Raw genomic sequence first — 25406 nt, 5'->3', positions numbered from 1 at the left:
GTTATGTATTTTCAATTTAATTTCTTTTAATATAATCTTATTTACATTGTATTTTTTCATAAATGTTTAGTACATAGTAAGTTACAATACTCTTGCATCCATTACACAGTGAACTCAGAACCTAGAAAATGCAGATTGAAATGATACTGCGTAACAGTCTTCAATACTCAATCTAAAACAGATCCCAACGTTTTTCCACATTATTCGCGCAACATTTAGGTTTTTTTGATTTCATTCACTTCTATGGAGGATTTAATGACTGCAAAGAGAATTTTGTTCATTCATGGTGGTCTCAAACAAAGACTACTTCCTCTAACAATCAGGCTATGGAGAAAAGGAGACAGAGGCAGAGAGACATCAGGGCCAAAAAAATACAAAGATGGTGAAATGGATGATGAAACATGTACGAAAGGCTTGTGAGATTTTATTATACATGTCACATACAACCGAAAAATTCCTGAAGCTGACACCTTCTTTACTTCCTCATGGCTCATTTTGTTAAATATCCAGGTCATGCCCTTTGACCTCTCCATCTCCATAACGTCAGAAAAGTTAGATTTTAAAATGCGGGCCGGGGAGATCAATCCCTTTCACATCAAATAAATGAAACATGGCATTTAAAACACCAAAACACGAACAGTTTCATACACTTACAAGAGTATTTCTCTGAAATAATCTGAATGTTAAAAAAATGTAACAAAATTCATTAACACTCACTTTGTGGATTACTTGAATTTTGAGTGAATTTGACCCCTTAAATTCATGTTTGGGAGGGATGAAGAGATTAGTGTGGGCTCTCTGTCGAGCATATAGCAGCTTGGTCAGTAATCACTTAGTAATAAATAATAAAATATCAGAGTGGATCAGAGTGGTCGCAGATACAAACGGAAGAGACAAAAAGTTACCAAACAGAGGAGCAGGCTCATTTGATCATTTTTACAGCGTAACCGGGTGCTCGCATACACACACACACGCGCAGACGCACACACTCTCTCTCACACACACAAACAGTCTCACTCTCTCACACGAACCCAACACACACGCACACTCTCTGATACACGACAGTGGTTAAACATGAAGCATGAATACTCGTCAATCAATCAGCGTGTCAGACAGACAGACGATCAGTCTCCGCCTCGTTCCTCACGCGTCCCCTTTGTCAAAGTTCGCAGGCTCGCGTGTGATTGGCTGATTCTGTCCAGGGAGACATTCTGAAGAATGACATCATAGCTTGTTAAAACTGAAGGATAAAAATGCTTCTTCAAAACATCTGAAAACAGTTTAAAATACTTTATTTTTTGTGTGTTTTTTTTTTGTTTTCGCCCTCCTGCTGTGCTTCCTCCTTTAACCCCCCACAGTTCGGTGGTGAAGAGGTGGCGAGGGGCTTTATTGTTTGTCCTTGTGATGCTTGGCTGCTCCGTATACTTTGCGTATACTTGATATTCTGTTGATGTGTGTGCGTGTGTGTGCTGTATGTAAAATGTCAAATAGTTGTGTGCAAGTGCAAGCGTGAGTGTGAATGTGTGTATGTTGGTTCGGTTGTTGGATTCATCACTCCACAGCGAAGCCGCAGGTCTCCTCCACAGCCGTCAGCAGTTTCTCGTAAAGTTTCTCGTAAGACTCGTAGGGAGGGATGTCTATCCGGTTAAAACTGGACACAGAGAAGAAGAATTAGTGACACTTTTTTACACACAGAAAAATGAGAGATATGAATTGTCCTGCCTTTAGTGTGTCCTTACCACGTGTGCGCCTTGGGCAGGTTGTCTGTGTTGGCGTCTATCAAATGGATGGTGAAGAGTCTTGGTCCTGCAGAACCTGTAGAACCTTACACACATACATTCTAGTTATCACTGCTCTACTCACATCAGTCTTTATACAGTAAAAGCTCTCATCACGTCTCAAAGGTCACCTAATGCAAATGTTTTCTTATTATGTGTTATCATGTAGCTCGGGTGATCCGATCCAGAGTGGACAGCTCTGCGTAACGGCTGTTCACACCTGGCATCAGAATGAGTCTCCAGTGACAACGTGTGATCGGATCCTGTGATCTTTGACTTTACAAAAGATAGATAATTTAAAAAAACTGATGCAGACTTGCAGCAGTGACAGAGAGAAAAGCCGTGTTTACACCTGGTATTAAAATGCCTCCTTAGCAAAGGTGTTCCACGACGAAGACGAGACGATGACGAGCTGAAAATAAATCTTTGATATAAAAACTCTGACGAGACGTTTGTTTTGTTTTCGTTTATGAGACGAGGCTAAGATGTTAGTGGTGGCTGTCGGACGTTCAAGTTCCTCGATATTTTAAAGCCTCAAGCACCAGTTTAAGATAACAGGTGTCATGAAGGTGGTTATGAACTTTCTATTAACCCAGGTTTTCTGCTTCTGCAGGGTCTGAGCACGTGCTCAGAAAAAAAGGCGTGTTTTACGCCTCATTTGGCGCTTCTTCAAAAAGGAGCGATTACCGACCGCCTGCTTCAGTCAGACTGTTTAAATGAGAAGCGAGAATGAAGTTAGGACCAAGCATAAAAACGTAAAAACGTTATCCAGTGCCTTTAGATGCTGTCCTGTAGTCGTTCATTTACTGTATGGAAGATCTGCTGAAATTTGAAGTCTTAATTTTACCTGAAGCAAACAGGTAAAAAGAGAAGAGGGAGACTGGGGGCTAAAAGTAATAACTAAAATGTACTACTAGACACAAAAAAAAAGACTAAAATGTGACTAAAACTAATAAGCATTTCAAGACTAAATCTAAAACTGCTGCCAATCACAAGTGGTAGGAATGTACCGATACCGATACCAGTATCAAGTATTGGGCGGTATCGGAGCTTAAGTACTCGTACTGCACCTGAATACAACTTTACGGCTTGACATTAGCCTCCCGTTAGTTAAGCAGGTAGGCAGAGAAGCAAAATTGCACCATTATGTGTATTTACCTTGTAACAGTCAGAAAGTGAGGAACATCTAATGAAAATTAAACATGTTTTTAATTATTATGAGAAATGTAATGATACTATTAAGTACTCATCAGTACTCGGTATCGGCAAGTACCCAAATGTAAGTACTTGTACTTAGTCTGAAAAAAAGTGGTATTGGTGCATCCCTAACAAGTGGACATTCTTAAGTGCAGGTGTAAACACACCTTAGAGGCACTGAGATCTGATCAATCAGGCCACATTCAGAGGCGATTTCAGGTGCATTTGTCCACATTCAGTCAGAGTACATAAATGTGTCCTTGGTGCGTTTACTTAATGTTGTCGACCTGTGATCGGATCCTTTAGGACGCATGTTAATACCAGGTGTAAACAGAGCCTGTGTCACCTACAACTATGCTATATTATTAATGCTGCTTATCAAAAAAGGAACCATTATTTTGATATTGGTCAAATGTTTTAAAGAAGAAAGGCCATGTTGTTTTTTACACTTAATATTGAACTGAAAATGTTTGTTTTTGTACTGTTGTTGTACAAAACATGACACCTGAAGAGGTCCCCCTGGACTTTTTCACCCTTTAAACATTTGAGACAAAACAGGGAATTGATTGCGTAAAAAAACTGCATAATTTAACATGACTGTTAGTTTCAGCTCTGATTCAATCTTTGTATGGTTGAAGACCAATGTAGTCTGCATTAACTCCATGCCCTATATGTTCAGTTAAGACGTGTAAACACGAGTAAAATATCCTCAAAAGTGTCCAATAATTAGCTTCATAAAGAGCAAACAGGGACCGCCTGTTTATATGCTGCTTGTATGAATGAGAGTTCTTGTAAACCCTCCTCATGAATAAACATACAACTAATGAGTGTGCAGAAAGTGCGTGCTGTCTCTGAGACAGTCCATGACCCACCCTGCAGCGCTTTGAACCCCTGTAGAGGGACCCGTGTTGAGCCTGTGACGAACTGCAGGAGGCGTCCTCTCCTCTCCTCGCTGAAGGCCTCCACCGCCTGCCAGAACCACCGCACCACGTTGCTTTCACTCGTGCAGTGCTTCAGGCGGGTGTTCGTCTTCCAGTCCGCCAGATCGATCTTCCCCAGACCGCCGATGATGAGCTGGAGGAGAGAGAGGAAGAAGGGAAGCAGTTATATAATGAACGAAGACTTCCACAACTGGTTTGTGGTCCACAAACGGCACATGTACCTCAAGTTCTTTATGGTCGAAAGGTTTGAGGAGGTGCTGGGGGATGAGCTCGCTGAATCCCTTCTGTAGCGCCAGAAACTGGGCTTCAATTCCTCGCATGAACCTCCAGTTCACATAAAGTCTGAAAATACAAACGTCAGATATTCTTCTGTAAGACAGATCATGGTTTACAAACTATATCAGGGGTATTAAAAAGATGAGTAACCGTTCTTACCTGACATATTCCTTTTTGTTGTCCTCGGTGACGGGGATATTGCGGCCGTTAGGTTTGAGCTCATGCTGTAAAAACTTCCCAAAGGCGTTGTGCTCCACACAGAACGTGTGGTCGAGGACTGAAGTGATGTCGTTCTCTCTGCACAAGCAGAAAAAAATAACTCTTAGACTGTTTCCAAAAGGAACAGCGCAGGCAGGGAATAAGAAAGAGTTTAACAGCTGTCAGATTGTGTAAGTTTGCTCACAGTATCCAGACGAGGCTCTTGTGCAATTCGGGGTCGGTGGTCTCGAGGTCGTTGAGCTGGATGGGTTTGCCTAGCAGCTGTTTGTAGAAGGGCAGCGTGAAGCTCCCGTTGATGTAGTGACCATGAAAAACTGCCAGGCCCATCACCCGACCCACAAAGTGGAAATATGACAGGTGGTCCTGAAAGAGGGAAACGCAGACGGAGGGTCAGAGAGTTTCCCCTGAAGTGCACCATCATGTGTGTGTGTGTGTGTGTGTGTGTGTGTGTGTGCGTGTGTGCGTGTGTGCGTGTACTCACAGGGTTAATGGAGGAGTCGGGGTTGATCTGTAGTGTGTAGATATTGTCTGTTGAGTACTGGAACAGGCCGTAATAGGGGTTCAACATCTCATGACACAGCAGGTACAGCCACTCCCTGCAGACACACAACCACAGTGTTAACACACGTTCAACACACACACACACAAATCATTTGATATGTCACGGCTCTTCTCTGTTATTTCATTTCACTTGAGGTCACAGTGACCTTTGACCACCAAAAATCAGGTCATTCAAAGTTCAAGAAGACTTGCGGGTAAAATTTTGCAAGTATTGGCGGGACAAACCCAAAACCATAAAGCCTCCAGCCTCAGCTGTTGCAAAGGCCCGAGAGGGGCAGCAGGGTCTCTCCAGATACACACACCTGTGTGTCTACGCCATATTTTAAAGAAAATTCATTGTGCCCTTTAAAGTAGGAAGATAAATACTGCCAGTGCTAGCAAAGTAGTTTTCCTATCTTATAAATTAACAGCAGTTCACTAACCACGGCCTGCACGAGGTAACGTTCACCAACTGGATGTTAAAGCTCCTGTGAGGAGTTTTTCACTGGACCATCAGCGACAAGATTGATTTTTACTTAAAGTTATTTTTAATGCCAGAAGCTGCTGGTGGGGGGGTAGTTGTCAGATGAAGCGATTAACTGCACGCTGCCTTTGTTTACATTTTCCAGAGCAAAAATGTAGAGTGAGTGATGCATGTGACTTTAAAAAAGCAGGATGAGATTTAACTTAAGCATGTACAGGAGTCTTTAGTCCTCGATGCGGTGGCCCCTCAGCCCTTTGCCGTGTGTCATGCCCACTCTTTCTTCCCCCGTTTTCACCACTATCCTCTGTCCTCCCTCCAAAATAAAAGGCCCAAAAAAAAATCTTAAAAAAAAAAAATCAGCAAAGAGATAAGAGGTATGGCTTCGTCCACAGGGGGCGCGAAAATCAACACAAACTGAAAGTTCCTCACAGGAGCTTTAACGAGAGACATGTTCAAACTGAGCCAAACACAATAATAATGTGTGACCACAAGTCTCGTTTAACTAATACCAGAGACAACGTGTGTTTTAAAGAAGATGTAATAAAAATAAAGATCACAAATCGAGATGACAACAACGGCAGCATGCAGGAGCTATTCAAAGCGCTTTACCTGGCCACCCCACCGTAGTCCAGACCCTCCTCCCCTCTGAACTTCACCATCAGACGCTTCTTCAGGTCTTTGGGCCTCATCTTCATTATCTGCCGATACGACTCCTACAGCAACACAACATTGAAACAAAAGACACATATTAGCAGAGATAAAGGAAAGAATCAGTGAGCCACAACACGTCCTGTAGATCTGTGATGTTCTGTTAGACTGATTATTAGTAGAGCTTTGTTTTCCAGAGACAGGTGCAGAAAGCAAAGGTTGTTGTGGCTGCTGTGCGAGTGTGGATTTTGTTTTATACGAACAGAACAAATGAGTCCCATGTAGAGTTTGCTAATGATGCCTTTAGTGTTCTTTGATTTATTAGCATCGATAAATATCTGACTCATTCTTGAGGCTTTGACCAAATCAGGTGAACACTGAGCGAACGCTGACCTATCTGTTGTGCTTCCTGTCTTTACTTCCTGGTTCGACCTCTGCACCCACCTCAAAGATCTCCTCTCGGGACACCTCGATGCGACAGTGACCCGCCTGAGGCTGCTGCAGCGACAGCTCGTGTCGGAGCAGCTTCAGCTTATGGACCAGGTCTCTCTCGTATCGCGCCGCCACGTCTCCTTCTCCTCCTCCCCCTCCTACGCCTCCTCCTCCGCCCACTCCTCCGCCTCCCACCTCCTCGCCCCCCACGTCCATCTGGGGGGCTTGGGAGGACTCCTTCGCTTGGGATTGCTGGCTGTAGACATGATGAGAGGAGAGGGGAGAAGGAAGGAGAGGGTTAAAAGAGGGAAAGAGCAGACTGGATTACACACTCTGCTAAATCTACTTTAAAGCCACGTTTCTGTAAATCACACGATTCAGGGTCATTAACGGCGCTGATGACTGTTAGTAGGTCATGTTCAGAACCAGACTGAGTCCAGCATTACGGCCGTGGAGATTAGATTAAAACAGATTAGTCTTGAAACCATTTATTTTGCATGTAACAGCGATGTCTGCCACCCAGGTGTGGATAGATTTTTGGGTTATATTCGGGGGGTTTACAGAGTGGGAGCGTGGGAGTCTGTACCTGATGATGGTGTGCAAGCGCGGGTCTGTGAACTGTGTGGTCCGGTTGTTGTGGTCCACAAAGTAGATCCGGCCCGACACGGTGCTTCGGACCTCCCAGCCCACTGGCAGCGGCCCAAGCTCCTCGCAGCTCACGCTGGCCAGATCCCTGCACGGGTAACACGCAAGCAGAGTGAGACTTCAAGCCAGACTGAAGCAAATCCAACAGTTCTGACCTGCATGCTCCACTTTCTTACCCTCAGACTGACCCAGACCCTGACCTCTGGGGCACAACAATTACCCGCAGAGTTACTCTGATGTTTTGGTGAAATTATTGCAAAAACAAAACAAGGAAAACATGCACTTTAATATCTAATACAGGACAGAATGTGGGTGTTGCAAGCATTAAGTGTTTATGTTTATGTCTCCTGTTTACAGGGGGGCTGGGGACGCGTAGTAAGCGCAAGGTTTCTTTTCTGACCAGTTATGTTAGAAATGTCTTTATATGTGTGTGTGAAGGAAAACACAAACGAATTAATGATTAATTAACATAACACACGACTAATACTTCGAGCATAGCCAAATTTAAACTGCCATTATCGTCACTGAGAGTTTAATGTAACCTCTGCACTAACCTTGCTTTATCTGCTCTCTCTCTCTGCCTCCTGAAGGAATCAACACAAACAACAAATAACTGACTTTTAATCTCTGCTTGAGACTGCACTAAATAACGTCATACTTTTAGGCTTAACTATGAAACCTCCAGTTGGAACGCGCTCAGGTCTCAGGTCTATTAGCAAAAGTCCCTTTCACACTGCCAGTTAAAGCCGGGACTGTTACACCTCTATTCCACAGGACAGCGGATTGAGTCGGAAACATGGGAAGAGAGAGTGGGGATGACATGCAGCGAGAGGCCGAGGGTCGCTGTATCGAGGAGTGAGCCTCTGTACATGAGAAGCATGCCTTACGTGCACGTCTCATCTTTGTTTGGTTTTTTGAGACATCTGAAGAGAGACAGTAAACGTGGGGCGGAGCAGGAGGGGAAGATGGGGTGCACGCCTTAACCACTGAACTAAACCGGCGCCCCGTGTCTCGTCTTCAATGTAAAACACACAGAGGCAGGATGGTGTGGCGAAGTTGTTCCACCTCTGAGCCAGGATCGGAGATAATAACAGAGGCGAAACAGCGTTGAGGTTTAATTGGCGGAACTGCGCTCTGTGTGTGTGTGTGTGTGTGTGTGTGTGTGTGTGTGTGTGTGTGTGTGTGTGTGTGTGTGTGTGTGTGTATGTGTGTGTGTGTGTGTTACAACTGCTTCTGCAGTGCCTGAACATTATGTAAAAACACACACTAGGGCGGCTTTACGCCAGCGTTATGTGGTTCAGTGTAAAATGACAAAGGTCACGTTGAGCACAGCTGAGTTACGGTGGAACCGCAAAGATAAAAGGGCTGCAAAGGTTTGCGTGCAGTGTAACAGGAAAGTGGGAAAAATTTTTTTGCTTTTAACTCTATTGGATAGGACAGCTGAAGAGAGACAGGACATGTGTAGAGAGAGGGGGAAGACATGCACCAAGTGATCGGCAGACCGGGAGTCGAGCCTGCGATCAGTGCACGGAGGACTGTAGCCTCCGCACATGGGGCGCCCACTCTACCAACTGAGCTTAACCAGCAGCCCTGAATTCAACTTTTTCAGCCATAAAAATTAAATAATCTTTCAATCACGTTTCATTAAAAACATGTCCATCCACTGTAAAATCCACTCAATGTAACCCATGTGTGTGTATTTGTCCCAGGGCTCTCGGCGGTGTGATGCAGGCCTGGTGTCGCTCTCGGCCTCAGTCTGAGCCTCATTAATCTAAGATGTTTTATTGATTACAGTTACAGTGGGTACAGTATCAGTTCTTCACCCTCATTGTGTGTAAACGTCAACACTCATCGCTTTTAACTACAGCAGGATTCTTGACACTAAAAGGTTTCTGTGTACTGCTCTCTTTTTAAACTCTCCTCTGCGTCCTCCCTCCTCAGCTGATGCAATGACCCAGTTTGTCAGCAGAGTTTACTCGAGCTCCGTCTCCTTTCATGTTACGGTGAGGTTAGACAGAAGTGAAGTGGGGGTGCAATCGTACCGGGGTATCCGAGGGTCGTGCCAGGTGCTGACGCCCGTCTGTGTGTGAAGGAAGTACACCTGGCCCTGCACCGTCGTTCGCTGCTCTGTTTTTTAAAAAGAACAGATGTTACACGTCTTCAGGAATTAAACACGAGACATCAAGAACAAATGCGCCCTGAACGGTTTGACTGACCGTATCCCTCCGGCAGGTCAGGCGGTTGGTGCCCGTGAGGTCTGTTCTGAGGGGTGTGGCCGTGGCCCCGCGAGTCCTGCCCTCTGATTCGCTGTGTCTGAAGACGGCTCTCCTGACTGGGCGAGTCCAGCCGACAGTTCCCGCCTCCCGCCGCTCCAGTGGGGTCTGAGTAGGGCAGCGGTTCTTCACTGAAGCATCCCTCGAACACAGGCCTACACACACACACACACACACACACAAACACTGAAGGCCTGTTTTTCTCTGTTTACTGGAATCAAATGATAAGTCAACTGCTCTCTATTTTTAACTCACAGATTGCAAAAGGATCAAACCAGTGATAATTATAGCTGCTGAGCAGACCAGACCAAATTTATCATTTAACCTTAAAGTCACATGACTCTTATTTAAGCAGCACAGCGACACAGTGAGAAGAAGACGAGTCATCTGCTGAGCCACACGTAAGAACAGAGGTGGTTTAAAACAGACTCAGCTGACACCAGGGCTGTGAGAACAGCTGTCCGTGAATGTGAAGACTGATTTCAAACCAGTGGGAAATATTCACTTATCAAGACCGACTTGAATTCTTCATCTAGACAAAACAGAGACGTCTGTGTTTTATTTTACGATGATTTATAGCTCCATGCGTGACAAAGTGATGCTCCTTGGCATGCAGCATGTTTGGTGTCAGAGAGATGGCTTTGGTTTGTTTCACAGTTATTGGACTTCCCATAATTCCTGTCAACTCAAGCATGGAAATAACTCGGCTCACTAAAGCCCACATTTTGGTATTTGTTGCAAAGTTGTAGCCGGACTGATTTTAATCTTCAGTCTGTTGCTGTAGCAACAACATCAGGACTAGGAGCCCACAGAGGCAGTTTAGGAGGAGAAGAAGAAGAAGAAGAAAAAGACGTAGAAGTAGGACAAGAAGGAGGAGAAGGAGAAGAAGGAGGAGGAGCAGGAGAAGAAGGGGGAGGAGGAGAAGAAGGAGGAGAAGGAAACGGAAAAGGAGATGAAAAGAAAAAGAAGAAGAAAAAGAAGGAGGAGGAGGAGGAGGAGAAGAAGAAGAAGGAGAAGAAGGAGGAGAAGGAGGAGAAGAAGAAAGAGGAGAAGGAGAAGGAGAAGAAGAAGAAAAAGAAGGAGGAGAAGAAGAAGAAGAAGGAGGAGAAGAAGGAGGAGAAGGAAAAGGAGAAGGAGAAGAAAAAGAAAAAGAAGGAGGAGAAGAAGAAGGAGGAGGAGAAGAAGAAGAAGAAGGAAAAGGAGAAAAGAGGAAGGAGAAGAAGAAGGCGAAGATGAAAAAAGGGGGGGGGAGAAGAACAAAGAGGGGAAAAGAGGAAGGAGGAGGAGAAGAAGGAGAAGAAGAAGAAAGATAAGGAGGAGGAGGAGGAGGAGGAGGAGGAGGAGGAGGAGGAGGAGGAGAAGAAAAAGGAGGAGGAGTAGAAGGAGAAGATGAAAAAAGAGGGGGAGGAGGAGAAGAAGAAGAAGAAAGAGGAGAAAAGAGGAAGGAGAAGAAGAAGGCGAAGATGAAAAAAAGGGGGGGGAGAAGAACAAAGAGGGGAAAAGAGGAAGGAGGAGGAGAAGAAGGAGAAGAAGAAGAAAGATAAGGAGGAGGAGGAGGAGGAGAAGGAGGAGAAGAAGAAGAAGGAGGAGAAGGAAAAGGAGAAGGAGAAGAAAAAGAAAAAGAAGGAGGAGAAGAAGAAGGAGGAGGAGAAGAAGAAGAAGAAGGAAAAGGAGAAGGAGAAGAAGAAGAAAGATAAGGAGGAGGAGGAGGAGGAGAAGGAGGAGAAGAAAAAGGAGGAGGAGTAGAAGGAGAAGATGAAAAAAGAGGGGGAGGAGGAGAAGAAGAAGAAGAAAGAGGAGAAAAGAGGAAGGAGAAGAAGAAGGCGAAGATGAAAAAAGGGGGGGGAGAAGAACAAAGAGGGGAAAAGAGGAAGGAGGAGGAGAAGAAGGAGAAGAAGAAGAAAGAGGAAAAGGAGGAGGAGGAGACGAAAAAAGAGGGGAAAAAAGGAAGGAGGAGGAGAAGAAGAAGAAAGAGGGGAAAAGATGAAGAAGAAGAAGAGGAAGGAGACAGGATTGTAACCCAACAGAGAATAGCCCAGACGCTGGCACAATGAGTGCAGAGAGGTAACTGAATGTTTTTAGCAGAACAACAGAAATAAATGTCAGACCTGTTCTTCCTAAATGTTTCTGTATGATGTCAGCAGTGTTCAAGTCACTCACCCATCGTTTTCCAACAGTCCTCTGCAGTCCACCACGGGGCCTCCGCTACCGATGCGATCTCGCGTCTGTAAGCTCACTGAAAACACGCAGGAGGTAGAGGTCAGAGAGAGAGAGGTCAGAGAGAGGTCAAAGTGACAGAAAAGCAAAACAGAGGGACGATGAAACTTTATACCGACAGCGTATCTGTGTGTCCAGCCTTACCTACAATCTGCCCCCGCACTGCATCACTGTCTGAGGGGTTCAGTTTACATAGATCGAGCCGCTGGTCTGGAGGGAAGACATTTAATCAAAACAGTGAGCGTGTGAGCGATTGTGTGTGTGTAAAGTCGGAGGGTAAATAAGACACACTCACATCCTGTGTCTTTTAGCCTGCTGATGGCGTTAGATAGAAGTCGTATGCAGCCCAGGAAGCCCGCCCCCTGTCGTTTATGGATCTTCTTGTGGTTCCATATACTGATGGTGATGGAGTCTGTCTTTCCAATGTAACTGCAGAACAAAAGGAAGATTCTTAAGCAGGGAATACTACAAGATAATCAGGCGGTTATTGGGCCCAATACCCCCGAAGTGATCCTGATCTTTTGATGGTTCTAAAGATTATCTTGCCAGATTTTTCCGGTGGTGTGAGGTAAATATATATCTTTTTTAAAGATTACTTTTGCCGTTATTTACATGTATAAGACAACCGAAGAGAGTCAGGAAATGTTGGGAGGAGAGAGTCGGGGATGATACACACCAAATGATCGGCAGACCGGGAGTCGAGCAATCATTGAGTCGACTGACGCCTCTGTACACGGGGCGCCTGCTACAACCGAGCTAAACCAGTGGCTCGCGTGTGAGGGATGTTAAGAGTGATTTTACTTCCCCCGATCGGTTCGGAAGTAGTCGTGGCCGCACCGATTTTAATTTTGAAATATTAAACATGTTGAGTATTTACGATCCGAAAACCTGTTGTGTGGGGGGAACCCCGAGGACAGCCGAGCACGCAGCCTGTGGATTGTCAGGTGGAACGAAACAACAGCCAATGGGGAAGCAAGCTGACTGAAGGAGGAAGCACAACTTGCGCGGTAACATGTACAGCCCATGTTCACGCCGTCATCCACAATTTGTTCTTTTGTTCTTAATGAATTTTCAGTAAAATGTCCAAAAACTATCATCGCTTATTCTTCCTGCCCGTCGTCCGTTGTTTACTCTCAAGTCGTGCTCGACTGTGAGAGATTTAGCAAGATTCCCAGTGTTTTAAGTCTGACTCTGGTCGTTGGTGAATTAATCAGTTAGTGTGCTGCTTGCTTCATATCGTTGCTCTCCCACACTACGGGAGCAAAACTGTTCAATCTGTCGTCATGTGTGGGCTCTCTCACGCTTTCAGCATCTGTTAAGATTTTAAAACTCTTTTAGTGTGGACCAGGCTCAACCTGTCTGCTACACATCTGAATGTTTTAGGAATAAAAATGAAAACTTGTGTCATATAACAGTTGGCTAAATATAACAGCTGTGGTTTTTGCAACACCTGATTTTAGACAGCTGGAAGAAAAAGCATAAAATAAAGAAATAAAGTTAAACTTAAAATATTTTTGTTGTTACAATGTTACAAACTTTTATATACTAAATGCACCTTCACAAAAGCTTCTTTAACGAATTAATGCCCAAAGTGTAATTTTATAAGTGTCTTTACTTTAATTACTAGCTGAGATAAGAACACATTTTTAACAGGTCAAAGAATGAGCCTACAGCAACTCTCTCTGAAACTATTTTTGGATGATTTTCTGTGTAAACAGATAAAAACAAGACGTTTCACAAGTTAGTCACAGAAAGAAAAATAATCATCGGCTGCTTTTTCTTGGTCCTGTATCGACATTTTAAAGACCTTTCGGCAGCGTTTTCAATATGAATAAAATGACCTCAAATTTTCCTCCCAATTTAAAGTGATAATCTCAAAGATTTTCATGTAAATAAATGTCTGTTAAATCTCTATCTATCACCGAATGAGGTAACACAATGCTGATTGAGCCTATGGCCCACTGATGAAAGCCTTTGCATTTGCAGTATATAGAACTATTACGGACTGGGTGAAAAAAAATCACAAGCGGCGCCCAGTTAGTGACATGTTTACCATCAGCCAGCAGTGGTTGGTCTGCCAGAGAGGGTAGGCGGAGCTAAGCGGCTGCTTTTCTTGTGTTGCGAGTAAACAGTAATCTACTATGGCTGAACAAACAAAGAAAAGATGGATGACTACAGATACAACTTCAAAAATAAGTGAAAATCCAAAGAAGAAGAAACAAACTCGACGCTCAGATGAAGCAAACAGTCTGAAAAGGAAAGCGACCGTCAGCCAGGAAAATCAAGAGTTACAACCGGAGCCAACCGTGGACGTCACACATGCAGCACTGTCCGGATATCTGGGAAGTGAGCTCAAGCATAGGAGCCGCCAAAGAGAACGAAACAGAGATCTTTAACACCCCTGTGCGTTAGAGAAGGCTCGCAGGATGAGGATAAACTGTGTGGCCTAAGCAGCCAACATACATGTAAAATTTGTCAGCCTGTTACAATTTCACAAAAGCAAAACAATAAACATTTCTTAAACAATCACATGTTTAACAGTGTACTCAGCGCTGCAGGAGACTCACAGGTCGTAGTGCTGATTCCATTTGGGGTCCAGTGTGCTCTTGACTGTGTCTGTAGAGTGGCATTGACCTGATCCGTCCACCACAACCTTGGCAAATGGATCCGGCAGGCCTGCAGGCACACAGCTCAAATTAATAGTCTGCATCCATTAAAATGAATCACACAGAAGATAATAGTCGAGTATCAGACGTGATTACATTGTCTTTAATACGGCACAGAGGTTCTTTTAATACTGAGGCGGTGCTGCAATCTGAAAACGTGTAACCCAATAACATTTTCTATTTGTTGCGTCTTTATTGAACGCTGTCTGGAGAGCATCATTCGATCACAGCAGGAGATAAAAGCAGTTTGAGGGGTTTTATCCCTGCTGTGGGTTCATCCACACACACGTCATCTCATCATGTTTCATTCAACATTCATGCACATAATAAAAAACGGTACTCACGAAAGAAGTCTTTCTTTGCGAGGTTCTTGGCACATAATACTGTAAAAGATAAAATCATGATGAACAAAATGTCACACAGAAACATGTAAATGATCCAACAGAGTGTAGGCCGCTTCTGACTGCACGGGGCTGTGTGAGGAGGATAATGTATGAATGCCAGAGGAGGGGAATGAGCAGGAAAACTTATGTGACATGCAGACAGGAGTCAGCAGGAAAGTATAGGCTGCTGTCAGGATCCTTACACGCACACACACGCCCACAGTAAGAGTGCCAGGATGCCTCCGCTGCCACATCACCCATGTGCATTCAGAGAGAGAAAAGCCGGACTGACGACACTCTGAGAAGTTGTAAGTGTGCGCTAAGTATCGAGTCCATTGTGTGTGTGTGTGCAGCTTGTTTGGTGTGACAGAGCTGGCCCGTGCGCCTCCAGGTCAGCTCAGCCAACACAACAGAACCACACATTTATAGCAGCTGCGATGACCATGTCCAGCCTTGATTACAGAGCGGTGTGAGCGCTGAGCAAAAAACAACCTGCGTGTTTGTGTTGGAGGCTGAGGTGACCGCTCAGACAGTGAGGTGTTAACGACTACAAAGCCAGCATAATATTTACACCTCAGCTCATGATGTCGGCCTGTGAAGCCTCTGATTGAAGCAGCGTGTGGTCAGAGAGTGAACACATCTCCGGGAATTAGCTCGACATGTAAGACACAAACAGACGGTCAGCAGCATCTTACAACCCTGCCTGGACTTACAGTAACTTAAATTCCTGTGATGCAGCCTAAAATATGTGATCCAGTCTGATTTATCAGCCCTGAAAACATAACCTTTTTTCACCTGATAATAATATTGTACATTTTTTCCTCTGTTTTTAAACAGCAGCCTACACAGCGCGCTGCAATGTGCTGCCACTATCATCTACTGAACCAGAGCAGCGGGAAACAAATGATTTCTGATCATTAACTACATCATGAGAGCAGACAGCATTGTGGCGCTAGCAGAGGATTTTATGTCACATTGACTAAAACACTTTCGTGTTAAAAGTAAGCGTTTCTAAGAAGCTTTGGTGGACCCAGCAGCACTGCTGCAAACGCATGGCTCTGCTTTCTTCAGGTGGTCTGCTTTTTTTTGGTGGGGTCAGCCCTACACACGGGTCTGTATGTGACTGACTGACTGACGGTACTTTCAGAGCCCTAGAGAGACAGAGTTGCGACATCACAATGGCGGCTCATGGAGCATATTGCAGCTCCACTGACGCGACTCTCTATCTACATGGCTCTGGGTGCTTTGATGGGGGAGTAGGCGGGGCCGCTCCTCGTCTTATGACTACGTTTTTATTTCAAAGAAATTTAAGAAGTAACCGCAATAAGGAGCCTGTGAGTGACTTTATCGATCAAATAACTTCCTGGAAAAAGTACAAATAAAGTTTAAAAAAAACAACGGTGTGGGAAACACTTCTAAATAAAAGCATTGTGTACAAATGAGGGGAGTCAGAATTCCAGATCGGGCTTTTACTTTGAAAAGGCATACCGGAAGTGTTGGCCTGTTTTACTCTCCATGCCTGTGACCTTTACTACAGGAAGAGATGTTAACATTGTTGTCAGAGATCAATAGGACTCATCACAAATTATTTTCACCGTGTATTTTGACCGAGACTCGCTCGCGGTAAAAATATGCAAGCCTCCTATTCTCTACATTTTCAGCATGCGAGTCGCGCGAGACACACATGTGTCACGCCAGCATTGTGAACACTCGTCTTTTTTCACACGTCCCGCAGCCGTCACGCACACGCCGCGCTTCCAGTGTTGCCCACAAAAGCGCACATTGACCTGGTGCGGTCAGCTTGTTATGTAAGATTTCCTTCAGCTCATTTTGTACCAGAGTTTTGAACGGAGCCAAATTTTCTGCAGACGTCTCCTCTGTTTCCAAAATAAGGATTCGGAGAATAAAAGTGGTAAAAACCCTGAATAACAGCAGTTTGGGGGTAAAAATCTGCCCCTCTCATTCGCTCTTCTGTGGTGAAAGGTATATAAAATAACCCCCTCTATATCAATATATTATTTATTCCTCAGTTGATTTACTGCTGTTCTTTTGATGTTACGACTTACTGTTAAATTAGATAGTGTTTAACACGAGCCCATTTATTTTATTCAGGTATCTCAGGTATTCACACTGACAAAGAGAGATTTGAAACACTAAAGAAACAAACATTTATAACCCGGTAGTTCTGTGTGTGTGTGTGTGTGGTCAGCAGAGCAATAGCAGTGCTAGAAGCTGTAAGACTGTGATGTCCGCGTCAGTGTGACGATTTATTTTTTCTATGGAGCACTTTCATTTCCCCAACATCTACATGTAAGCTGGTATGAAACCAGTGGGAGGACGTGACCAGAACAAAATCTCTCTGGCTCCATTTCTCTGCTGTTCTCTTTCAAGACAAGGCCGACCAATGAGGTGGAAGGTGCAGCATCACATCAATCACCTTTATCCAGTGAGATGTAGGAGAGGCGAGCTGGGAGGGAGAGCAGCGTCGCCCCCCACGTTGGTTTGAATTATTGAAGGCTCTGTTTCCTCCTGTGCAAAATCTACCAGGGCTTTAAATGGAGCGTCATGCGTTAGAATGAGAGCTTAAACACCGTGCTGACTCATTAGTTAAGTCTATTTTAATATTTTATTCATTATTTGGGCATTTTTTTAATTCAAAATGCAACATGTGCTGGTTCCACCTTCTCTCACAAGCGGTTTACCAACCGTTTTAAATCTTTATTAAATATCTTTAGCTTTAGATTGTTCATCAGAAACTCTCAGAACCCATCTATTATTGGACGGCGATGATGCGCCTCTGTTACGCCTCTGTTGCGCCTCTGTTGCGCCTCTGTTTTACCACTGTTGTGCCTGTTTTACCTCTGTTACGCCTCTGTTGCGCCTCTGTTGCGCCTCTGTTTTACCACTGTTGTGCCTCTGTTTTACCTCTGTTTCGCCTCTGTTACGCCTCTGTTGCGCCTCTGTTGCGCCTCTGTTTTACCTCTGTTTTACCTCTGTTTTACCTCTGTTTCGCCTCTGTTTTACCACTGTTTCGCCTCTGTTACGCCTCTGTTGCGCCTCTGTTTTACCTCTGTTTCGCCTCTGTTACGCCTCTGTTGCGCCTCTGTTTTACCTCTGTTTCGCCTCTGTTGCGCCTCTGTTTTACCTCTGTTTTGCCTCTGTTACGCCTCTGTTTCGCCTCTGTTTTACCTCTGACCAGAAGAGCGATACATAACAGGACGATTATAAACATCTGAGGTTGAAGAAGAAGGATCATTTACAAGACGACAAAGGCAAAGATGTCGGCAAAACTGGAGAGATAACGAGATTCGTAAGCTTCTGGCTGTGACGGCCGGTGCTGAAATTGTTCAACAGTAGCAGGGAGCAAAGCGTACTTTTTACGTCATGTGAGGGACGTGTGTGAAAGGACATTTTCAGGGAGAGACCGTCTTGAAATTTTCTGGAAATCGTCATGTATGTGTGAAAAGGGCTTTACACAGATGGCGCAACAGTCCCGCCTTGAACTCACAACGGCGTAATAGTGCTGTCACCTCCACCTCTGAGCAAATGATTAATCATGACAAATAATCTGCAGTTTAATCGATAAAAAACTGTGACACAACGATGTGTTCCATTTGATTTATATCAGGGATAAAGATCAGATCGGTGGTCTTGTGTTGGCTCAAATCAGGATCTTTTCGGACGCCGGTAGTCGAGGAAGTTAGTCAGTGAGGTGGTGCTTCAGGATGTGGCAACAGTGTGGTGGTGTGGATCTGTCTGGCCTGGCCCGCTTCATCATATGTGTGATTAACCCATTGAAACTGGCTGTAGGATATCCGTTCCTCTTCCTCATCAAAGCCGGTCGTTCCTCCTCCTCCTGACTCACACATTCCTCTCTGAGACCTCATCGTCTCTGCACAGACACAATGAGAGAAACCGAGAGGGAGAGGGGGGAGTCCAGTTTCTCATGCACCCGTGTCTTCTTCCTCTGTCGCTGTCACTGCTATCCTCCTCTCTCAGCGTCTGAGCTCTGTGCCAAAAACGAGGGACCCCCCCTAATTTCCCCCCCATCTCTCCTTTTGCTGCCTCCTGACCAGCTTCCTCTGTGGCCCTGAATGTGTGACAGAGCCTTTCTCAGCGTCTCAGGAAATACCTCATCCTGCCAAGGTCGCGGCTGGTGAAGACACACACGGTTACAGCTCAGCTGGTTCTCAATTTCCGCACTGCTGCGTTCCTTTTTGTCATTTTCTGTCCCTTCCTTCTTTTTCAAAAACCTGAGAGCTGCGGAGAGCCAGCGGGGGGAAGGATCCCATTCATCCCAACTCGAGGGAACAAGCAGAAACAGTTCAGGGGGAGGCGACGACAAACTGAGCTGCTTCTGTGCCACGCTAGCAGCTCCTCCAGGAATTTAAAGTCACATCATGTTTCTCGCACAATCAAGCAGCTCCCTCCAACACTTTGAGGGTTTGCAGTTTCTCCCAACCGCTGAACCGTGACCACAGAGAACACTTGATGTTCCTCAGGTAACGACGGGCGCGGTAGAAGATTAGAGGCACATTAAAACTGCTTCGATCGCAGATAACGGTCAAGTTCTTTGGGAGAGAAGCCACGGTTCAGCAAACTATCTGCTCAGTGGCATCACAGAAGGAGCCGAAAACAAATGAATACTAAGATCCTTCCTTCATGTCCCAATCAAATGCATTTCAAATGCAGTGCGCCAAAAAACAGTTCTGCTACATCCTGCTTTTATAGCAGTACCAGTATCAGCAATGCCTCCTATACCACCTGTTGGAGCGATTCATGTATTTGTTTATTTAACATTTAGTCACATATTTGTTGTCTTTTTGTTCAGGAAGATATGTGATTAAGTTTCCAAAAATTTGTATGAATTATTATGTAGAATATTTGATTCTTTATGTATGCTTTTGCTTTGAAAGTACCGGGCAGTTCGGGCAACGAGTGGCGTTTAAATATGGGTCGGTAAGATAAGCTGGGAGGGGGCGACTGTTTTTCTTTTATCAGGATGCGGAACGAGGAAGACGCCACCATCTTTTGCTTGTTTGTTGCAATTGTCCAATAAATGCCCAAGAATTTAATTCTAGCTTGGACTGTGACATATTTTATCCTGTTCTTAGATTTTAGATCCACTTCCTGTTTGCATCAGTGGTGTTTTGAGCGTGAGAGTTTTGATTGTAGTTTGTTTATTTTAGGACAAATCGCCTCTACACCACCTAAGATATGGAATTATGCGTGCACACGGCAGTCCATACAAAACTTTCTTCTTCTCTGCTCTAAAACAGTAGCCTACATGTCAAGCTGCCCTGTCCTGGTATTTTCGCTGCCACCTGTAACTGTAAACAGTTGGAGTTTCACATGATAAAACAATGTTTCTTCGATGCTTTTACACAGCACATCAAGGAGATGCTGCTAACGTTAGCTCAGCCTGTTTTAAGGATATGATTCCTTTACTGTTCGTCGTTGTTGAGGTTTTAAACGGGAGGCGAGTTGTGCGTAGAGGTTTTATCCTCCCCGAATCAGAACACTGAATAAAAGCAGCTTCATGTTAATATTCTGTTTCTCTGAAACACTCTTAAGCAGACACAGGTGAGAGAGAGGCGCTAACTAAAGATTGTCCTTGACGACTTGTGGTTATTATATTAAAACATAAATGGCTGATTGTCTTTATTAATGAATCTAATTTGTGCAACTTTAGTTTTTCTGTTGGGTCAGAAAGACTACGTATGTTTTCATTATTGTGCAGCCTTAGTGTGTGAAATAAAACGCTGCGAGTACTCGACCAATCAGAAACAATCAGCACTGCAGGCCCCGCCCTGAAAGTTCCTGGACCTTTGGAAAGTACTTTCCCCTGAGCAGGGACTTTTCAGGGGGTAAGTCAACTACCCTGGGACTAACCCCAGTTCCTGCTGTTGAAACGCACAAATGGTTCCTAGTTCCTGGGGAAAGTTCATGCTGCCGAAAAGCACCTTAAGGCTCAATTTGCATCTTTTTGGCTTGTTGATATAAGCTAACATTTTTTATTTATCCTGTTTTTCTAGAGTTTAAACTCATGTTCTTTAAAACTACTTTTACACTGAGCACCTGACGTCGCCCTCTACGTCAGCTAGGACTTTGACATATAAATAAAGTTTGATTTGAATCAATGCTGTGGACCTCAAGTCGCCATCTTTCTTTTGTCAGTCCGATTAGGGGGGCAGAACTTTAGACTGATCAATTGTACGCATTAAGCATGAAAAGTCCAGACTTAGTGAGGGCAGCTGCGTTCAGTAAAAAGATGTGTGTTTTGGTGCGCCAGGAGAGAGTCTAATGTGAGGTTAAAACAATGTAACTTCTCCTCTCAGCTCCGAAAACAAAGCAAGCCAGCGGGCACGTGAGCAAATATCTCACCTACTTAATAACAAGCTGCACCAGCATCCAAACACACACACACCCGGGATGACGAATGGGCCTGTGTGCTCACTGCCAAACAAATACAAGTAGTAGGTCTAGTAGTCGCAAGACACTCACAGAGCAAAAACAGTTCTCACTGTATCTGTCCTCATTCATGTGTTTGTCTGAGCGTCACAGTTTCTACATTCATCTCCTGAGCCTTTGTGAGTTTGTTACCTGACGTGCTGCCGGATCAGTGAGGAGAGGATTAGAAGTGCTTATGCTGCTTTCTTAGTGAGCGAGATCCTTCTTTTCTCTCTTGCACCGACGCTGCTTTCTGTTGCTCTTTTTTGTTTACTTATTATTCGTCTGTTTCCGGCTCTCTCTGTCCCTCTCTTGCGAGTATCCAAAGTCACCTGCTGCACCTGACCCTGCCCTGTTTGTCGCCGTTCAATCCGACTAACCTGGCACCACAACCCGCTCGGCACGTGTTGCTTCACGAGCAAATCAACATTATCCTTCTGAATCAGAGTCTTTCATTCATTAGACAGGATTTTTTTTCACAATACGGCTCTTTCATTTCCAAACAAAAACAGCCATTTTTCTATTTTCCCAGAGTTCTAATGCTTATCTATCATTCTGACCAAGTCTGACATTCAAGCCTTGCCAGCAGCGGGGGAACGGAGCTTCTTGAAAAAGCACAGCCAGAATCGGTCCGGGTGTTATTTATATGATGGGAAAGCACCAAGTTCTGTTCTTTACAAAACACACTTGCTCAGTACATCTTAAATAAAAACATATAACAAACAAAACTATGACTGAAGCCACACCGTGTAAGAAATACAAACTGCTATTCTGATCAAGCCTTCTCACATTTGATCATTCTACTAAGCACAATGTCCTGAAAGATAGTTTCAGTTTCAAAACCCTTCATGACGCACACTCTGCTTTTTGCGGGGAGAAATTAGCCAGCAACTGAAGGTCGCCAAAGCCTGAGGACTGCTTAAATGAATGCGAGTATTTTCCCTGATACAGATTGTATCTTGAAGGCTCTGGTTTTGCTATTTGCTTTTATTAAAGGAAATTTGACAAAGAAAACATAAAAACGATGAAAAGGAATCGTGTCCTGCGTTAGCAGCAGCTCTACACCTGGAAGCTGTACCCTCGAAAAAACAAATAGATTAGTTTCTCCTCCGCCATTGTTGTTGACAAAGTTGAGAGCTGAAGGCCTTCTTGATTTTGATTGGTCGGTGAGGAAGAAGTGACATTGACGAGCACGGCGATGTTCCAAAAGTTGAACTTTTTTCAACTGAGAGTGCAGCGACAAAAAACAGCCGAGGACGCTGACCTGCATCGGTTTCGTTTGAAAGCGCCGTTAGTGGACACAGGCCCTTATTCCTACATTTCAAACACAAATTCATTTTCTTTATTTTGATCATTCAGAATCTAAATGTGCTCTATGCGAAGTTTCACAACATTAACATACACTTGAACTTGGCTGCGTTTGTTTCGACAGTTTTCAGCATTTTCATCTGCATTAAAAACGGGATTATTCAATAAAAACAGTTGTTTATCAAAAGTATGTTTACATTGTTATTAAAGTTATTAAAGTACAATCACTTTAGGAATCCTGCACGACTGCTTTTGTTCTCATTAACATATTTTTAAATCAAATACCGCCTGTTGTTCTCCAAAGCAGCCCTGACACTGACCCAGAGCACTTGTACGTCAGCTAACTCACGCTCCTCCAAAAACAGAACTGTTGACAGAGCCAGAGAGACACAACAATCACCTCTGTGTCACACATAAACTCCACTGCGGCCTTTATAATCTGAACCTGGTCTGTGCCTGCGTCCTGTCTGATGTAGGCCAAACAAGCCCTCGCTCTGTCAGACTAAACACAGCACTCGCCAGCCGGGCAGCATTGCTCTCCCATTGGCTCATCGCGCATTCCTCACCCAATTAGAATTCCACTCATACCTGAGGGGGCGGGGCACAGTCAGGGGCAATAACCTTTGTTTGCATCCAAGCTGAAATAATCAGTGACTGGTTCACACACAAAGACATAAACACACACACACAGCTGCCCAAGTGAAACGTCCACACACTTTCTCTGCTTCCTTTCATCTTCACTCGTCTGAAACGTAACTGTCTGATAACATTTCAGATTCACTTTGTCAGGACTGAAACTATTACAGTGCTTTCTCCTTTCTGCTGATACAACAGAAGCCTGAAGAAACCAGAGGGTTTAATGTTACACTTCAAATTATACTTTAAAGTTTATTTTAATGATTGAAAGTTGTCTCACGCATTGTTTTTTTTAAGTAGAAATAATTAAAGAAGAAGAAGGAGGTATACTTTATTCATTCAACTTGTAACACTAAGAAAGCTATACGGCTATGGAAAACTGTTAGAGCTATCTATATCCATTAAAAAAACGTTTGGCATCGTTATCGACATGAATTTTATCACGATCCCATAACAAGACTGCTTAATGGCCTATCACCACTCATTTATAATTTCTCAAAGTCCTTTATCTTTGAGGATTATTCTATTATTTGCCAATTATTATAACGAAATGCCAACTATTGTGAAATTCACTTGATGGAGTGAGTAATTTTCTCTGACATTCTCTGATTCCAGCTTCATAATTATGAACATATCTTTTTCCTCTTTGTCACCAAACTTCAAGTCTTTGGGTTGACGACAAAACAAGACATTCGGGACGTCGTCTTGAGCTTTTGGAAATTTCTGATCATAGTTTTCTGACATTTTATCGACCAAACAACATCGATTAATTGAAAAAATAACTAAGATTAGTCTGCCATAGTTGCAGCCGTTTCACAATCACAACAACTTCTAATCTCTACTGTTTCTTTATACATTTGTCTCCTGGCCCTTTTAAAAATAATTTACACATAATTAAGTCACTTACTGCATTTAATAATTTCATGTTTTGTATACCTGCTCTACTCTCTTGGAACCACGTTTAAGACAAAGAAGGATAGAGTAGAAAAATACACAAACAGCATGTGGCAGACATCTGTAAACAGCATTACATCAGCATTTCGAAAAGCACCTTAACTTTAAAAACATCCATTATATTCATACACTGAATGTGCCTTCCTGCACCAGTACACAAACGCCTCTTTAAGAAGTATTAAGTCCTCCAGGGAGAACATTTTTCTGTGTGTTTGCTTAATTTTGAATCAGAGGGAGGACGAGGCGTCTGCCCAGCGGCTCAGAGAGGTCATTTCCATCTGAATAGACGCCCCTGGATGCCCAGTGGGGTAACATTAGCTACAGTAAGAACCATTGTTCCAGCTGTGTCCCTGTGTGTGAGAAGAAAGAGGCTCCTATGTGTCCTACAGAGCAGAATCTGACCCATAAACGAACAAAATATCTGAGTTGAGTTCAGGGGAGCCCAAAAAAGAGCAAACGTGTCAAGCTTTTCCGGATAAGTTGGACGGGTCAGACGTTTATCCTGCTGTAGCTGGTACAGCAGCGAAACACCAGTCAATACTCGTGGCTAATCTAGGCTAGCATGTCAAATCTACCGACAGATTGATTTTCAGAGAGGCTGTAGTTCGACAATTCCTTTCTTCCCTGGTAGGGCTCGTCGCATTCAGGTCAAGCGATGAGTTTGGCTGGTGGTCAGCCCAAAAAATGGGTGTAGCTAGCAAGCGTTAGCGGTCAACATTGGCAACAGTGTTACTGTTAGCCAACGTTAGCTCAGAGTTAGCAATTGATAAAGTTTCTGACTTTCAACAGTCGGCGTTTCAAATGACCCTACAACCGCTGACAAGTTGAGTGTCTCATCAGTAAAAGACACAGGATAGTGGAAAGCTTCTTGACTGTCCTCTCGGTAATTTGGTTAGCATCTCAGCTAACAAGCTAGCACTTGTGCTGCTGTGTTTGCCACACAAAAACCGGATGTTTGGGCAAACAGCAGAGCCGAGAGCCTCAAAGACACTCCGCTCTGTCTTTTTAGGTTTGTTAACATCAGCACTTTAAGACAGTGGTTTGTAGGTAACACATTCGAGCTCCAGTTACAACATGCACCGTAAGCGCTTTCTTTCGGTCTCGTTTTTTTACCTGTCAGTCGGATTTTGATGCTGGACCCGTTCCTCCGAGTCCCAGGATTCGACATCACTCCGGGAAAAACGATCACACAAACTTCCCGTTGGAGTCTCCCAAAAACACAGTTTCACCACCGAATGGGAACGCGAATAACTTCAGTTTAAAAACATGCGGTTTGTTTTTGTTTTCCTCACGGGTAAAAATGTATTATTTCATCGCAAAGTCCTGCGCTCCTTCGAAATCCAACAACACGAGAGAACA

General features: G+C 44.1%; 1 protein-coding gene across 2 annotated transcripts; it reads right to left on the bottom strand.

The window, feature by feature from the left end:
* Window positions 1-30: 30 nt before the first annotated feature.
* On the bottom strand, window positions 31-25406 carry smurf1 (SMAD specific E3 ubiquitin protein ligase 1). Of its 2 annotated transcripts, none has more exons than XM_069675895.1 (18): window positions 25161-25406; window positions 14661-14699; window positions 14218-14326; window positions 11946-12079; window positions 11795-11860; window positions 11594-11669; window positions 9377-9588; window positions 9203-9287; window positions 7102-7248; window positions 6528-6771; window positions 6045-6148; window positions 4893-5007; window positions 4596-4774; window positions 4352-4489; window positions 4138-4258; window positions 3848-4049; window positions 1740-1824; window positions 31-1651 (listed from the first exon to the last, which is right to left on the bottom strand). In XM_069675895.1, the coding sequence occupies exons 1-18, from the start codon at window positions 25213-25215 to the stop codon at window positions 1552-1554; spliced, it is 2211 nt and encodes a 736-aa protein (XP_069531996.1). In that variant the 5' UTR covers window positions 25216-25406; the 3' UTR covers window positions 31-1551. The 2 variants fall into 2 exon arrangements, with proteins under 2 accessions (XP_069531996.1, XP_069531997.1); XM_069675896.1 differs by having other exon boundaries at window positions 1740-1815.

The sequence above is a fragment of the Semicossyphus pulcher genome, unplaced genomic scaffold, assembly GCF_022749685.1.
Source record: "Semicossyphus pulcher isolate SPU_LCO1_2020_fin unplaced genomic scaffold, fSemPul1.0.p SCAF_25, whole genome shotgun sequence".
Classification (NCBI taxonomy): domain Eukaryota; kingdom Metazoa; phylum Chordata; class Actinopteri; order Labriformes; family Labridae; genus Semicossyphus; species Semicossyphus pulcher.
Note: the sequence above shows the minus strand (reverse complement) of the source record. Positions and strands in the feature narration are given on the sequence as shown.

Bases quoted from the DNA above. Each gene is read 5' to 3' on its own strand.
- smurf1 (XM_069675895.1), bottom strand. From the start codon at position 25,215: ATGTCGAATCCTGGGACTCGGAGGAACGGGTCCAGCATCAAAATCCGA. The intron at 7,249-9,202 runs GTACGATTGCAC...TTACCCGTGCAG, and splicing joins CACGACCCTCGGATACCCCG to GGATCTGGCCAGCGTGAGCT. The intron at 4,259-4,351 runs GTAAGAACGGTT...TTGTATTTTCAG, and splicing joins AACAAAAAGGAATATGTCAG to ACTTTATGTGAACTGGAGGT.